Below are 15,620 nucleotides of genomic sequence, written 5' to 3' on the forward strand. Positions count from 1 at the left end.
GAAACCAACTAGATGTCCCTTGTTTAGTGATAGCTGAAGCCATACAAGCTACTGCTCAAGGTGGTGGCCAGCATGGCAAGGGCTGAGCAGAAGCTAAGCCATGTGTAGCCTGAGGGAGTTCCTTGGAGACTGACTGACTGAAAATACAGTAGCTGGGTATTGATCCGTTGCAGCTGCATGTGAGGAAGAAGGTGAAAAGAACCCCTCCAGTTTGCTGGGTCTAGAGACCTCCATACGTACTCAAGGGTCACAACAAGCAAAGAACTGATAGGTTAGTACCTGGTGATGAGAAACTAGTGTATGTATGTGCGCTCACTGACTCTGAAAGAGGAAAAACCTGTGGCCTACCTGAAGGATTGTTATGGATAGCTGGTGGTTTCCAGTCTATAGCAAGAAACCTTGTACTCTAAAGAATCATTGTTGTGAGTCTTTAAATCACCTTCATTGGCAAGCTTAAAGTGAAACTTTTACAGTATTTTATTCTTTGGAAGCATTGTTTTTGCTATTTTTATCTGAAAGCAGGAAGTGCTTCATTTTTGTTTTTAAAAAACACTGTAGAATGAACAAAACATTTGCCACCTCTACAGTTTCCTGCAAGACTTATTGAAAGGGAGGAAAAAACTCCACTACATAAAAATTAAGTTAAATTTCAGTGTCTGATATCCTTCCCCGTCCCCTGAACATATCCTTTCTTTAAATAAGAGATTTATAATTGTTGAAACAGTGAATGTTCAAATGTTTAGCAGACGAAAACATTGGTTAACCATTGGCAATGTAAAACCAAATTATTCTCCTTCCTTCAGTGTCTGAACTTCCAACTAAGTATTTTTTCCTCTCCTCCTCTCCCCCATTTTAATCTTGACTTTTTGAATGTAATAAATCGTCCAAATTTTCTTTCTAGATTCCTAAGACGGAAGGATGGAAGAGCGTTTACCGAGAATGCAGAGCATATTGGAGCCGGTCAGTCTATCAAAGGAAGACAATACACCTTCCGGCTCATCAAGTAATGAGAGCACAAGCAAGACATCTGAAGTGAAGGACTGCTCAGATGTTGGTTATACTGGTGATGAGGATTCCAGCTTGGGAAGGGAACCTAAATCGTTGGCATCAAATTACGATGTAACAGCTACTGACATAAGAGGGGATGGAGCCATAACTGAAGCACAGGAGCTGCCACTTTCACCTGATTGTAGTGAAGGTGGGGACTGCTGTGCTAATACATCTTCTGAAAGACAAGTAGAAGACTCTGTGAATGCAGAACATTTGCCTGGTGAAGATTTTGAACAACAGGTTTCAAGAAGTAATGGCACAGAACAATCCCTAATGGAAATACTGCAGGAGCTAAGGGAGGAGTCTGACTTCACGAAAAAATCTAGCAATAGAATCTATTCAGAAAGCCCCTATGACACAGACTGCACCAAGAAACTTATTTCCACAATACAACAATCATCATCACAGGAGGCTTTGCTAGAAGAAATAGAATCTGAACTATTATCTACAGATTTTACGAAAGAGCATAAGCTCCCAAATGGAATGAGGAAGGGTGAACATGCCTTTGCAACATTTGAAAAATGTGTGCAAGATAAATACCTCCAACAGGAGCAAACTATAAAGAAGTGAGTATCTAGATTAACCGCAGGACAAATAAGTGTATGCAAGAGTAACCTTACTAGGGTGACCAGATGAGAGGAAAAAAATATCGGGACACATGGGGGGGAGGGGGGAGTTGCTTTCTGGTGGAGCAAAAAAAAAAGCTGAGTGCTGCTGGCAGATCAAAAACTCTATAAACATTCTAAATTTAATTTACAAATATGTACAATGAGTACAGCGAGACCTCAACTTCTTGTTGAATGTGGCAGGAACTGAACAGACATTTGTTAATCCTTAGTCTGAAATCCTTGATTAGTTAGCCTACCATTAGTTAGAATTCCTTTTTAAGTCCATCAAAGTACTGGTGACACGAATCCTTTGTCAAATACAATAAATTAATCCGCTCTAATTTTTATTCAGTTTCATGCTTATATCTCCTCCAGAAGAATTTCATCAGCTGTTCCAACTGTTAAACCAGTTATGATTGTTAACTTGAAAAACGCAACAGAGAGTCCTGTGGCACCTTTAAGACTAACAGATGTATTGCAGCATAAGCTTTTGTGGGTGAATACTGACGAAGTGGGTATTCACCCACGAAAGGGTATTCACGCTCCAAAACGTCTGTTAGTCTATAAGGTGCCACAGGATTCTCTGCTGCTTTTACAGATCCAGACCAACACGGCTACCCCTCTGATACTTGTTAACTTGAAATTTCCTCTGCCAGTTTGTGATGGCCAAGTTTGGATTTTAAAAAGAAGGCTTGAAAAGGAAACCTTTGAATCTTTAAACAATTAAGGGCTTTTATTTTTATGCATACATCTTCAAGCATCAAGTAACATTGAAATAATATCTGGTAACACTATAAAAAGTTACAGGAAAGCTTTTGAAATTTATAATTTACTGTATATGTACAAAGTTTGCTACAAGAAATTTTTGTATTAGAAGTGTTAACTCAGTTTTACTGAACGGAGATTGTTCAAACTCTCTCTCGGATCACTGCTTGAATTCTTGGTTCTCCTTTTATCTTTCATATTGCTTTCTCTGAATAAGAGGAGGGGTATTTGCTCACTAGAAAAACCTAACCTTCCTCTTTAAACTCTTTTCTGCTGTCAGGGCTGGAAGTGAAAGTGACTTTTATATATTTATTAACTTCTTGTGGGAGGAACTGTGTGACCACAGTAATAGCTGACAACACTTAAAAAAAAAAAAAAAAAAAAATCTCCCAGAGAGAACTTCCATTCAGAGCATGGGATTCTGGAGAGATCTGCTATGATTTTGGTAACCTTGCTCCATTAAGTGGGAGGAAAAAACTGTGACTTTGTGAGTCTGGCATGTGTACATTTATGCGTAAAGCAATTACAAAGAATTTGAGAGTGTTTCAGGGGGTGGGAGTTGAAGGCAGTGAGTGTCTAGATGGCAGTAATTCCAGGGTATTGTGTACAAACAAGTTAGCTGGGTTTTACCTGTTTACTCTGCCCCTTATTTGTAAATATTTGATTATAGCAGATCAGTCTTGTGTGCTGGTCACTGTCTTAAAGAGATGCAGACAAACCATTGCTGCTTGTCTTCTGCCTTTTTATACCCTTTCCAAAACAGTGAGTCCTGCAACTCCCTCCACTCCGTTAAGTGCCTTGGCGTTAGTTAACCTGTTTAGGTGCTTCTGAAAATCCCCCCTGGCGCCTGTCTGCATCTTAGACTCCTACGTGCTTTGTAAATGGGGCCCTAAGGCACTTTTGAAAACTTTATCCCTGAGTTATAGGTATAACTGTCTTCTGCATCACTTCTGGAATGCTGCAGTATGTAGCCATAATCTCAACACAAATATGCCATCATTTAGGCTACAGCTTTGATTCAGCCTTCAATCTACTATACTGTAAAGCAGGGGCTCTCAACCTTTCCAGACTGCTGTACCCCTTTCAGGAATCTGATTTGTCTTGTGTACCCCCCACGTTAGACCTCACTTAAACTACTTGCTTACAAAAAATCAAACCTAAAAATACAGAAGTGTCACAGCACATTAGTACTGAAAAATTGCTTACTTTCTCATTTGTTATCATATAATCAGTGTATAGTCTATAGAGCAGTATAAAGTCATTGTCTATATGAAATTTTAGTTTGTACTGACTTCGCTAGTGCTTTTTATGTAATCTGTTGTAAAACTAGGCACATATTTAGATGAGTTGATGTGCCCCCAGAAGACCTCTGCATATCCTCAGGCTGGGGTACGTGTACCCCTGGTTGAGAACCACTGCTGTAAAGGAACAAACTGTTTTAAAACATTTGAACTACCTACGAGTGGGGGAGAGAAGAGGATCTTGTGGTTAAGGGACCTGACTGGATTCGATTTCTGGCTGTGTTGCAGGCTTCCTGTGTGACCTTGGGCAAGTCATATCACTACACAACCGTAACATGAAGATAATATCTGTATGTTTACATCCATTGTTGTGACTCTATGCTTATGTGTTGGAAGTACTCTGGTGTCATGGTGATGGAGACCATGCAAGTAATCACTTACATTAGTGCCAGCCACATTGTTAGTGGAGCATCAATTGCTGCAGTGTAGCTAAGCCATGGCTACACTGGCGCTTTATAGCGCTGCAACTTTCGTGCTCAGGGGTGTGAAAAAAACACCCCCCTGAGCACTGCAAGATACAGCGCTGTAAAGCCTCAGTGTAAACAGTGCCACAGCGCTGGGAGCTGCGTAGAAGATGTGGAGTACGTGCAGCGCTGGGAGAGCTCTCTCCCAGCGCTGGTGCTGCGACCACACTCACACTTCAAAGCACTGCCGCGGCAGCGCTTTGAAGTTGCAAGGGTAGCCATACCCTAAGGGTCTGTCTGCTCTTTGTAAAAGCGTTGCATATAGGGGAGTGCAACAAAGCTGTTCTGGGTTAAAAAGTACTGGTGCCCAATTGTTCGGATCATTTTTCCTTGTCTTCTACACAGACACCAAAGCAAAGCAATTTTATTTCATCTTACAGATTGATTAAAGAAAACAAAAAGCATCAGGAACTGATTCTGGATATTTGTTCAGAAAAGGACAAGTTAAAAGATGAATTGAAAAAACGAACAGAAACAGAAAAGCAGCACCTCAGCATTATTAAACAGGTACAGAAAACAAGAGCTGACTATGATGTCTAACCTTTCATTGACATGTACATATAACTGTCATTGATGTTAGTAGGAGTTTCTAGCCAGCATTGTGTGCTAGGGAGGGAACAAACTTCCAATGCTAATGTAGCCCAGGCATTTATTGACTCATTCTTCCATCCCACGAAGCCTTATTAGTTTTTTGAAAGCACTTACTGCTATCTTTGGGTTCAAACCACTGAAATGTTAAGCATCCAAGTCTACTGAAGTCAATGAGAGTTGCACGTGCTCAGCATCTCTGGGTATTGGGCTCCTTTGTGGGAGGGATAGCTCAGCAGTTTGAGCATTGGCCTGCTAAACCCAGGGTTGTGAGTTCAATCCTTAAGGGGGCCACTTAGGGATCTGGGGCAAAAGATCAGTACTTGGTCCTGCTAGGGAAGGCAGGGGCTGGACTCAATGACCTTTTGGGGTCCCTTCCAGCTCTATGAGATAGGTATATCTCATATATCCATATCCTGTAAGTGCCTTCAGTTCCCATTTGAGGATGACTGGATGACTAAATGGTAGCACCAGAATTCATACACAAATTGCAAAACACAACCTTGGCATGCACTGTATACTGCATTTATCTGAAAATTATATTACTGTTTGGGCCTGCCAATTTTCTGTAGCATGTGTGTGAGGCCACCTTTTAAGGATTATTTATTTGTTAATTTGTATATAGTACAGTATTTAAACTACCAGCTACAGATAACTATATATAATCTCAAGATTAAAGGCTAAAGTTATAATTGAATCTGGGAAGGCTGCAGCTGTTGACCACTTAAGGCGGGGGGGGATTCTCAAACTTCATTGCACTGTGACCTCCTTCGGACAATAAAAATTACGTCATGACCGGGGGCCAAAGCTGAAGCCCAAGGACTTCAGCTCCAGGCAAGGGGCCTGTAACCTGAGTCCCGAAGCCCTCAGGCTTTGCTCCCAGACCTGAGTAAGTCTAAGACAGCCCTGGCAACCCCATTAAAATGGGGTTGGGAGCCACTTTGGGGTCCCGATCCACAGTTTGAGAACCACTGACTTAAGGCATTGTTGCAATTGGTGACATTAGAAGAGTCTCTGAACATATTAAAGAGTTGCACTCCCTTTTAGGACCTGGTATTGTGTGTAGATAGGAGCAATTTTCTGCAGATGTCTCCACAAATAGCTTACGGAGATTCAGAAGAAATCTGAACAGTAATCTGTCCTCTTTCCTGTTTGTTAGTGAAAATGAAAAGAAACCCCTCAAGTTGAGAGATTTAATTAGAAAAAGGGAGAAAATCTCTGATATATAAATATACTCTAGAATAGACACACACTTCAAAAGAATGCTATTTAGGTATATATGCTCCATACAGATCATTATAAGAACAAATAATGTGCGATACTTCAAGTTACTGTATATGACCCAGGCATTTCTAATATAATAGTTATTGAGAACTGTGTCAAACCAAAGAAATGTGTACTTGGTGTTTACTGGTGCAAAATATCACCAGTGTGGCATCCTACTGAATGTCATTACACATTTTATAGGATTTGTTTGCTAGCGCTACTGCTGTAAAGGTTATTTAGGCATGTGTTTATAACTTGACATTGAACTTGTTCTGTAGTGAAATAGTGTCCAAACTAATTTTTATATTTTAAAATCAATGTTAACGTTTTAGTCATGCCATCGATCTGATTAATTTCTGTGCCACACAAATTGGCAGGAGACATTCTCAAGAGCTGTGTCAAAGATTTATACAGTACTTGAATGCATTGAGGGTACAGAAGCTTTGTCTGTTTTCTGTGTATCTCAAAGCATTTTTGAAAGTACATAGTATGGATGGAATGGAAATGACATTTTAAAAACATTACAAGCTAAATGGAAACAAACTTCTGCATAAACCAACAAATGCAGCTAACACACTGTCCCTTGCTCATATTCCCCAATATCACTCAGTGATTGCATGAGAATCTTGGATTTGCTATTTCATATTTAAATATGATGTAATGGAAAGTGCTAATGATAAGTGGGCCTTTCTGTTACTACTGTTTAATTCCATTTGTCAGTTAAGTCAGATCTTCAATGCTTTTAATATTGCACACTTCGGGATGGTTACAGAAGAGATTACTTTAAAGAAGGTATTCAAGTAGCTCTTTGATATTGCATCTTGAAATGAAACTTGGCAGCAACTAGATTCCTGGGTTCCAGTAACAGATTTAGGGGTGGGTTTTTGGTGTTGCTCAGTAAATTTGTGTACAGGAAGTCCTTAAGGTATTTCCTTAGCTTGTCTGACAGTTGGCAGAGTAAAATCATACAGCTCTAAAATGCGTTTACAACCGCAAGCAAAACCTGCTACCATATGTGCATGCTTACACAAGTGTATTACGTGTTTGTTTTCATGCTCCCAGCCTTAGAGGGCAGGATTAAGTCCTCGACATGGTGACAAAACTGTTTAGTCTGATTCTTGCCTTTTGGACATGTATATCTGTATAGGCAACTTCATAAAAATGTAAGACCTAATGCTGAGCTCTCAATTTTTATTCTGTCCTTGCTCAGTGAAACATTACCTAAGCAAGGAAAGCGTTTCTAACTGGGGTGGCCAAACTTATTGATCCACATAAGGAATCTTCAGAAGTTCTGAGAGCGGGGGCACACCTGCCAGAACTTGGGCTTCAGCCCCACTCCTGCTGAAGCCCTGAGCCCCAGTATACATGCCTTGTGGGGCTGAAGCCTCAAGACCCCCCTCCCGCTGGATGGAAGCCCCTTCCACCCCACTGCTAGGAAGAGGTCCCGAGCTCCCCCCTGCAGTCCGGTAGGTAGAGAATGCAGGGGCGGGGTGTCTTTGCGAGCTGGACTTTAACTATAAAAGAGCCGCATGTGGCTCATGAGCCATCGTGTGGCCACCCCTGGTTTATAAGAACCTCAAAATTTGACCCATTTCTCTTTACCTTTTCACATAGTAATTTGTTCTAGTCCAGAGGTTATGCTTAATACAGATGCTCCCCGACTTACGCAAGGCATTCTGGAATGGAACGCTTGTGTAAGTCGGGAACGTATCTCCAACAATTACAGGGGGAAAAAAAAGGTTACAGAACTTTTTCTGTAAGTGCGGAAACCCAGGGAGTGTCTGTATGGTGCAATCAGCCCTTGACAGATGATGATCTCAATTCCTTTCCTCTTTAGTATTGCAATACAAAAGCTGGGCTGTTACTAGTGATTGTTGCAGTTTGATTAGAGTTCGGCAAGTGCAGTATATATTTTAAAAATGCTGTAACATCTAATTTGTAAGAAATGTTTGTACAAAACTTGATGGAATCTTTACTGACTCTTCTATAATTATCTGCTAATGTTTGCTTTGCAGTTAGAATCAAGAATAGAAGAGCTTAAAAAAGAAGTTAAAACTGCTAAAGACAAACTTGTAACACAAGATGCTGCAGTCAAAAATACTATTCAGCAATTGCATAAAGAGATGGCATTTCGTATGGACCAGGTAATTTTTGAATTCCTTTGAAGTTTTAATAATTGAATCTCTCATTAAAGAATTAGCTTGCTGGAGGAAACAGTCAGCAGCCTGAGTGTTGTAGTCAGTAGGTATGTTGAAAATTGATACACCAAAGCTTCCAAAATGTTTTTTTAATTAATAGGATTCAATTATTCAGGCATTTTGATGGCTAGTGAGCTTTCAAGTATTTGTAACCTTTTGTAGAGGCACTAACACTCACATATACTTTGTCTGGCCATGCTCTTTCATTTGTGTATTTATATGTAAAATAATGAGGCCTGGAATGATTGGTTCCCTGTAAATTTTGATTTGATCAACATTTACATTGCTTTTGAGTGGAGGAAGAAGTCCACAATTATGCACACTTACCTGATCTTTTCAAGCACAGTTAAAAAGATACAAAGAAATAATATTTTCACCTCATTTTGTGTTGCTGGAAGGTCATCTGTTTTCTTCCTTAAGATTTTGCTAAGCCAAAGGCTTTCTCTGTGTTACAGGAATTTTTTACATCATTTTTGTTTTCTTTTCTTTAATGAAACAATATTAGCAATATCTGGACCACAGAGTTTCTGTGTGAGAAATGATGTACAGCTGAATAGTAATTGTTAAATTATTTACAATAACTGAGGAATGGAACTGGATATCTGCAAAAATATTTTTCTACTGAGGAGTTATCAAATTATATATTCTCCATTTAGGAGTCATCAAATACATTCCAACTGCACCAGCCTGCTGATTATGCAGCTAAACTAAAATATTTAGCTTTTAGCTTGCAAATACTTAAACACACATCTGTAGTTACGACTCTGAGTAGTCCCATTTAAATCAGCGGGACTGCTCATGGTAGTAATGTTAAGCCAGTGCGTACCTTGCAGAATTGAGGACTTTAAGACTTGCCTTCAGTTATGTTTTAATTACTGTGTTGGAGTACTGTGAGTATCCATTGTTCCTGTATAAAAACTATTATCAGTGAAATGTAAACTTATGGCTGAATGTAAATTTTTAAAGGCAAACAAGAAATGTGAAGAGGCACGCCAAGAAAAGGAAACTATGGTGATGAAGTATGTTCGAGGAGAAAAAGAGTCTCTAGATCTCCGAAAGGAAAAGGAGTTACTGGAGAGAAGACTAAGAGATGCAAATAAAGAAATTGAAAAGCACGTGAATAAAATCAAGCAACTTTCTCAGGAAAAAGGAAGATTGCACCAGCTGTATGAAACCAAGGTATTTTTAAAGAAATGGTTAAAAGCACTATTTAAATAATCAGAAAAGCACTTGTGTGTCACCTTTCATTTAATAATTACGATACCTTATTAAGTTTCCTTTTACTGTGTGGCTGCAAAAGACCCATTTTATGTCAATATATATTTTTGCGGGGGCAGGGAAATGAAATCCTATGTCATCTTCCTGAGATTCCTGTATGTTCTTCTGAACTGAAGTTTGTAGCGTGCTAAGAGCACCATTTTCTTTTTTCGGCCATTATATTACAGATAATCACTTTATAAATCTTCACTGCTTGTAAAAAAAAAAAAAACACTGTAGAATTTTGTTATATGCATTTTTTTCCTTCCCCTATGGCTGTCCTTACTGTTTTTTTAAAACTGTTTTTTAGAGAATCAAGTAAATAAATAGGTCGAGTCATCAAAGCCTGCACTCTTTTCTGAAAGTCAACGAGAGCTCCACATATACTGCAATAACTGTACCAGTCCCTTTCCCTTGTACTGTTCCACTGGATTGTTTGAATTTGAGACATTTGTGCAGATATGTTCCTTACAGTACTAGGGTTCAGCAAATTCTCATTACAAGTGCAGTGTTGAGGCAAGAGACAAACATTTAAACTATCAGCAGTCTCAACATTTTAAAATGTAATAATTGTTTAAACTATTAAACAAACAAACTGATTTTGTGCTCCTGAAAGGTCCAGTATTCTCCCAAAACAGAGAGGGTTCAGACGACTCTGATGGATTTGATGATGATCATTGGTCCAAGCAATTATTGTTCACAAAAGGAAGATCAAAAAAACCATCTTATTGAAACTTGAGAACTTTGGTTCCTGGAGCATAGTTTTTATGTATGTCATTGGCATTCCTGCTCCTAAGAATTAAACAGATTGGAATGGACAGCGTGACCTGTTCAGGTCGGCAAAACAGACCTACCAACTATGTTTTAACTTCTAGTTTAACAGTCAGGACAACATTGCTTGGAGAGTTATATTATAGTTCAGAGTGGTAGCCATGTTAGTCTGTATCAGCAAAAAGAACAAGGCGTGCTTGTGGCACCTTAGAGACTAACATTTATTTGGGCATAAGCTTTCGTGGGCAAAATCCCACTTCATCGGATGCATACAGTGGAAAATACAGTAGGAAGCTTATGCCCAAATACATTTATTAGTCTCTAAGGTGCCACAGGTACTCCTGTTCTTTATGTTAGAGTGATTCTGCTGCCCTCACATGGTGCTTTTGTAAACCGGTTTTAGTTAAGGTAGATCTGTTACTTCAGAAATACTATCGGCTGCTGGGATTGTATTATAATGCACAGGTTTTTTAATTGAAAATATTAGTTTGTAGCTGTGGGTATCTAAGGTTATCTCAGTAATATGCTTAGCTGATTAATACCACTTGATGTTCACTTGAAGAAAAATAGAGTGGTGGTTTGTGTGGTGTACATTTATTGGCCAACAATCACTGTTGCCCTTCACCTTGTGTAGTCATTTACCTCAGTGCAAAGTGTGTCAGACAATAGCAGTCTGATTTGATAGTGTTTTACATCCACTTTGGACTGATGTAAATGACTATATTTAGGTGCAGCCTAATGGTACCTGACCCATTATATCTGGGCAGTTAGCATCTCATTATTGGAACAATTTACACTTTTTTTCCCCCCAATAATTGTCCATTTAGTCACATATCCAATTTACACAATGCTTCTGTCAGACTACCCACAAAAGTTAATAAACCTCACATTTTCTGCAATATCCTCCTATAGTTTGACTCCCTTCCAGCCCCAGAACCTGCATCTTTCCCTTAAGCCTGCAAAACGAAAAAGGGGCTTTGCCACTTGTCCATGTCTACTCTGTCATGGATCATTCTATGCAATTCCAGTCAAAAGAGTGTTCCTGGAAAACAGTCTGCTAGAAACTGTCTCAGAATTAATCAAGGTTGCTTCAGCTAGAACATCTCCTCTGATCACAAGTGTGGCAATACCACACAAGGACAGAGAGGCAGTCTCTTACTGGGAGTCCAGACATAGATAATTAAGGTTTTAAGACCCAGTCCTGTAAACCCTTAATCTGGCTAACAGTATGCAGTTTTTTGCAGGTTCGGGGCCTTATAGATGAAAAGCTGTACTTATCACTCATGTCTGAGTCTAATTCTATAGCTGTGTAAAAATCGGGATTTAAAATCAATAAAATAATCTGTGGATGTTCGTTGTTGTTGTTGTTTCTTTTTTTAGGAAGGTGAAGCCACTAGATTCAACCGAGAAATAGAAAAATTGAAAGAAGAAATCAGTTCTCATACCATCAAAGTAAAATGGGCCCAAAACAAATTGAAAACTGAAATGGATTCACACAAGGTTAGTGAAGCAATACCACGAAGTAAGATCGTAATGAGTCCAATATAGTTGCTATGCCATTTTATTGCTTAGTAGAACTAAAATCGATAAAAAAAAATAGTTTATTTTTTAACTTGGCAATCTACAGATGGATTTTGGAATAGTACTTTAAAGATAGTGATATTGAAGTGGAAAATGTGAAAGGATGATAGAATATATCAGTGTTTCTCAACCTGGGATGGGTTTAGGGTGCAAGTGCAGGGCCAGTGTTAGGTGGTGGCAAGCCGGGCAATTGCCTGGGGCCTCACGCCACAGGGAGCCCCGCAAAGCTAAATTACATGCTTCAGTCCCAGGCAGCAGGGCTTGGGCTTAAGTCCACCACCCAGGGCTGAAGCATGTAATTTAGCTTTGCAGGGCTCCCTGTGGTGTAGGAGCCCGGGGAGTTGCCCTGCTTGCCACTCCCTAATGCTGGTTCTGAGTATTATTAATTATTTACTTAATTATATTTAAGGTAAGGGGTTACAATTTTTTCAAGTCTTAATAGTGAGGCCACTTTTTATTTTATTTGTTTGTTTTTAAATCCAAGGGGGGGGTTGCCAGCACAAAAGATTGAGAAATACTGGAATATATCCAAGGTGATTTATGCTTTACTCTGATTTGCAAGAGTGCTTTTAATTCAGTCTGTCATAACACGGTGTGAGTGACCCTACAATCCTTGCTAAGAATTTCTTCTCTCACTTCTCCTGAACAAGTCAGTTCAGAATGTGTGCACGGTCTAAATCACAAACTGGAACAGTCTGATTGGAAAAGAGGAAAGCAACTGGACAGGGTTCCTTGCACTTGGTTCTCTTTAAATATGTATATTGCAGAAACAGAGAGAGCTGAATTGCCATAAGGACAGAGAGAGATGACGACAACTAGATCCTGGTTCTGAAGAGCTTACAACTGTGTTAGTGAATGAAGGATGGGATGGGAAGTAACAAATTGTTGTGATTGAACAGTGAAGTTTTCAGTTACATGATTTTTGTTTGGAGAAAATGAGTCAGCCATTACAGGCCACTTGTTTTTTCAGTATTACCAAAGGGAGCTTTCAATTTGGCTCATGGTAACATGGCCATAGAAACACAGTGGGAAAAGCAGATTTTTCACTCGAAGTTTTTGAGATGTGGTATTGCTGTTCTGGAGAGCCATAAACAGATGATTTAACAGTTGGTAGTGGAGCACTTTCTAAGCAAATATTATGACTCTCAATAAAATCATGAGTTGGAAACTCTATTAGAATTGAAAACGTTTTGATGATCACTCCCTTTTTTCCCTCTAATTCAGAATCTTGCTCTGTGACACTCCGTAGGTTCAAATAGTTATTCATGGTTTATTTTCTAGGAAACCAAAGATCGACTCAAAGATGCAACCACAAAGTTAACTCAAGCAAAAGAGGAGGGAGACCAAATACGGAAAAACTGTCAAGAAATGATAAAAACATATCAAGTAGGCATACTTTCTCATGAGGTGAAATTAATATGTTTAACATCTGATTTTTTTTTTCTTATTTTCATCTCACATTTTAATAAAGTGAAAAATTATTGCAGGCATGCATGTTATGTGAGCTGTCATGCCATTAAATTTATAAATGTCAATGATTAGAGATAACTTAACTTAAAAAAAAATTAGGAAAAAAGTGAGATCTTGAGTCAGATTTCGCTGGAGTGCAATGTGTTTTTATATGTTCAAAACTACTATCTGTGGTAGTACAAATTACAGATAGTGATAAGAAATGTGTCTTCTGTGTTCATAAAATAAGTAAAGTTTTGTGTTTTTTTTTAAAAAAAGCTCAAATTATTATTTATTGATCTTGTATTTCTTCCAATTGAACTAGGAGTCAGAAGAAATTAAATCAAATGAATTGGATGCAAAGCTCCGAGTAACAAAAGGAGAACTAGAAAAACAAATGCAGGAAAAGTCTGAGCAGCTGGAGGTAAACTGTTTTTGTTTTATTATTTATTTATTTATTTATTATAGGCAGTACGACTAGGATCTGTTAACACTAGAGTACACTCCCTTTCAGAACCTGGCATTAAACCTAGGATTCCACAGGCCTTGTCTACACTTAGCAGGGATCGATGCTGCTGTGATGAATTCAACGGGGAGTTGATTTAGCGGGTCTAGTGAAGACTTGTTAAATAGATTGCAGAGCACTCTGGTCAACTCCAGTGCTCCACTGGAATGAGAAGAATAAGATAAATCGATGAGAGACTGTCTCCTGTCAATGCAGCATGGTGCAGATACTGCAACAGGTCGACCTAAGCTATGTCAACTCTAGCTACGTTATTCACATAGCTGGAGTAGTGTAACTTGGGTCGACTTACCTCAGTATTGTAGACAAGGCCTGAGTCTTCACATTCCTTTTCTGTCTAACAAATAGCTATGAAACGCTCTGGCAAAATGTCTCATCCCCCTCTAGTGGCTGGTCCACCAAGCCTAACAGCTTTCAGCTGCTACCATTTACTGTTAGCTCAAGTGTTAGAGGACTGTTTGTTGATGAAGATATCCCAGTCCTATTTGATGATCCATCTTGGAGTTCAATTAGATTCAACATGATGAAACATCTGTGTGGTGTGTTGTTTGTTTTTTTTTTTTTAGTTTGCCTTTGAAAAAAACGTAAGAAATTACATCCCCAAAAAATGATGTTTAAGAGAACATTCAGGTTGCAATGTCAAGCACTCAAAAATTAGGAAATGCCAGAATTAAGGTTCTCTGTGCAACTTTAATTTGGCCTCTGGTGCACATGTATTATGATGCAGTCCATTAGTTATGTGATCACATACTATTTTTTGCACAGGACTCTGGGCTGATTTTCCACACTTGCTATCTGATCACCCTACTAACTGTTATGAAGTATACATACTCTGATACCATGGTGATGGGCATGGTAGACAACCTAGGCAGTTAGGCAGGCAGCAAGTAAGTTCTCTGTTGGTAGGTGTAGCCGTACAATGGATGAGGGGATCCTGTGTTCCCTAAAATGACAGTGTTGTGTTTTCTCCCTTTAAAAAGGTACACTATGCCAAAATAAAAGAACTTGAGGACCTGAAGAGAACATTTAAAGAGGGCATGGATGAGCTGCGTACACTAAGAACAAAGGTAACTAAAGAGTTCTCTCTTGCCACGAGACTGAAGGTGGAACATAAGGATTTTGAAAACAGATCCTATTGTATCTGGCTAGTTTACATAGAAAGCAAGAATATAAAAACAAAAAGGAGTCCAAAATAATGGCTGAAGATCTGGCCAGAGGTTACATGATCACAGGCTGTTTCAGCTGGGAAAACCTAACAAACCTTCCCATCCAGCTTTGGTGGAGAGCAGATGACATGGAGGGGGCTTCCTCCCTCCCCAACTCTGGGCCCTGGAAAGGAAGCAAGTACTTGCTCTGTGCTTGCCACAAGTACTGCTCAAACTCCCAAGCTCACTTCCTTCACCCAGGGGGAAAAAACAACTCCAATCAAAGCCCAAGCCCAAAAATAAATGAACTCCCATGTCCAGGGTTTCTTCTTGAGTAGTATTAGTCAGTTCATACGTTTTTTGTCCTGGAGAAACCCATGAACAGCCACAGTTCTCCTTGGAGTTTCCCCCTACTATCAGGAAGACAAGGATTTATATAGTAGACTTCTCTTCCAGCATGCCCCGCTGCCCAGGTTAGACTAGAGGCTGTGTTTTTAAAAGGCCTGTGTACCACACTTCAGGAGGATAGAACATAAGAACGGCCGTACTCGGTCAGACCAATGATCCATCTAGCTCAGTATCCTGTCTTCCAACAGTTGCCAGTGCCAGGTGCTTCAGAGAGAATGAACAACAGTCAATTATCAAATGATCCAT

The 15,620-nt window shown here is 39.3% G+C and overlaps 1 protein-coding gene across 6 annotated transcripts in view; it reads left to right on the top strand.

Moving 5' to 3' along the window:
* Window positions 1–15,620, top strand: part of CCDC186 (coiled-coil domain containing 186) — a 55,308-nt gene that overhangs the window by 18,837 nt on the left and 20,851 nt on the right. For 5 of the 6 annotated variants that reach the window (XM_032775160.2, XM_032775162.2, XM_032775159.2 and 2 more), the window contains 8 exons: window positions 902–1,616; window positions 4,569–4,695; window positions 8,058–8,186; window positions 9,207–9,419; window positions 11,649–11,768; window positions 13,131–13,256; window positions 13,624–13,722; window positions 14,802–14,888. In XM_032775160.2, coding sequence (XP_032631051.1) covers window positions 919–1,616; window positions 4,569–4,695; window positions 8,058–8,186; window positions 9,207–9,419; window positions 11,649–11,768; window positions 13,131–13,256; window positions 13,624–13,722; window positions 14,802–14,888 — 1,599 coding nt within the window. In that variant the 5' untranslated portion in view covers window positions 902–918. The remainder of the gene's footprint in view (window positions 1–901; window positions 1,617–4,568; window positions 4,696–8,057; window positions 8,187–9,206; window positions 9,420–11,648; window positions 11,769–13,130; window positions 13,257–13,623; window positions 13,723–14,801; window positions 14,889–15,620) is intronic. The other variant, XM_032775164.2, reaches the window with a different exon arrangement.

Source organism: Chelonoidis abingdonii, chromosome 15, assembly GCF_003597395.2.
Source record: "Chelonoidis abingdonii isolate Lonesome George chromosome 15, CheloAbing_2.0, whole genome shotgun sequence".
Lineage (NCBI taxonomy): Eukaryota > Metazoa > Chordata > Testudines > Testudinidae > Chelonoidis > Chelonoidis abingdonii.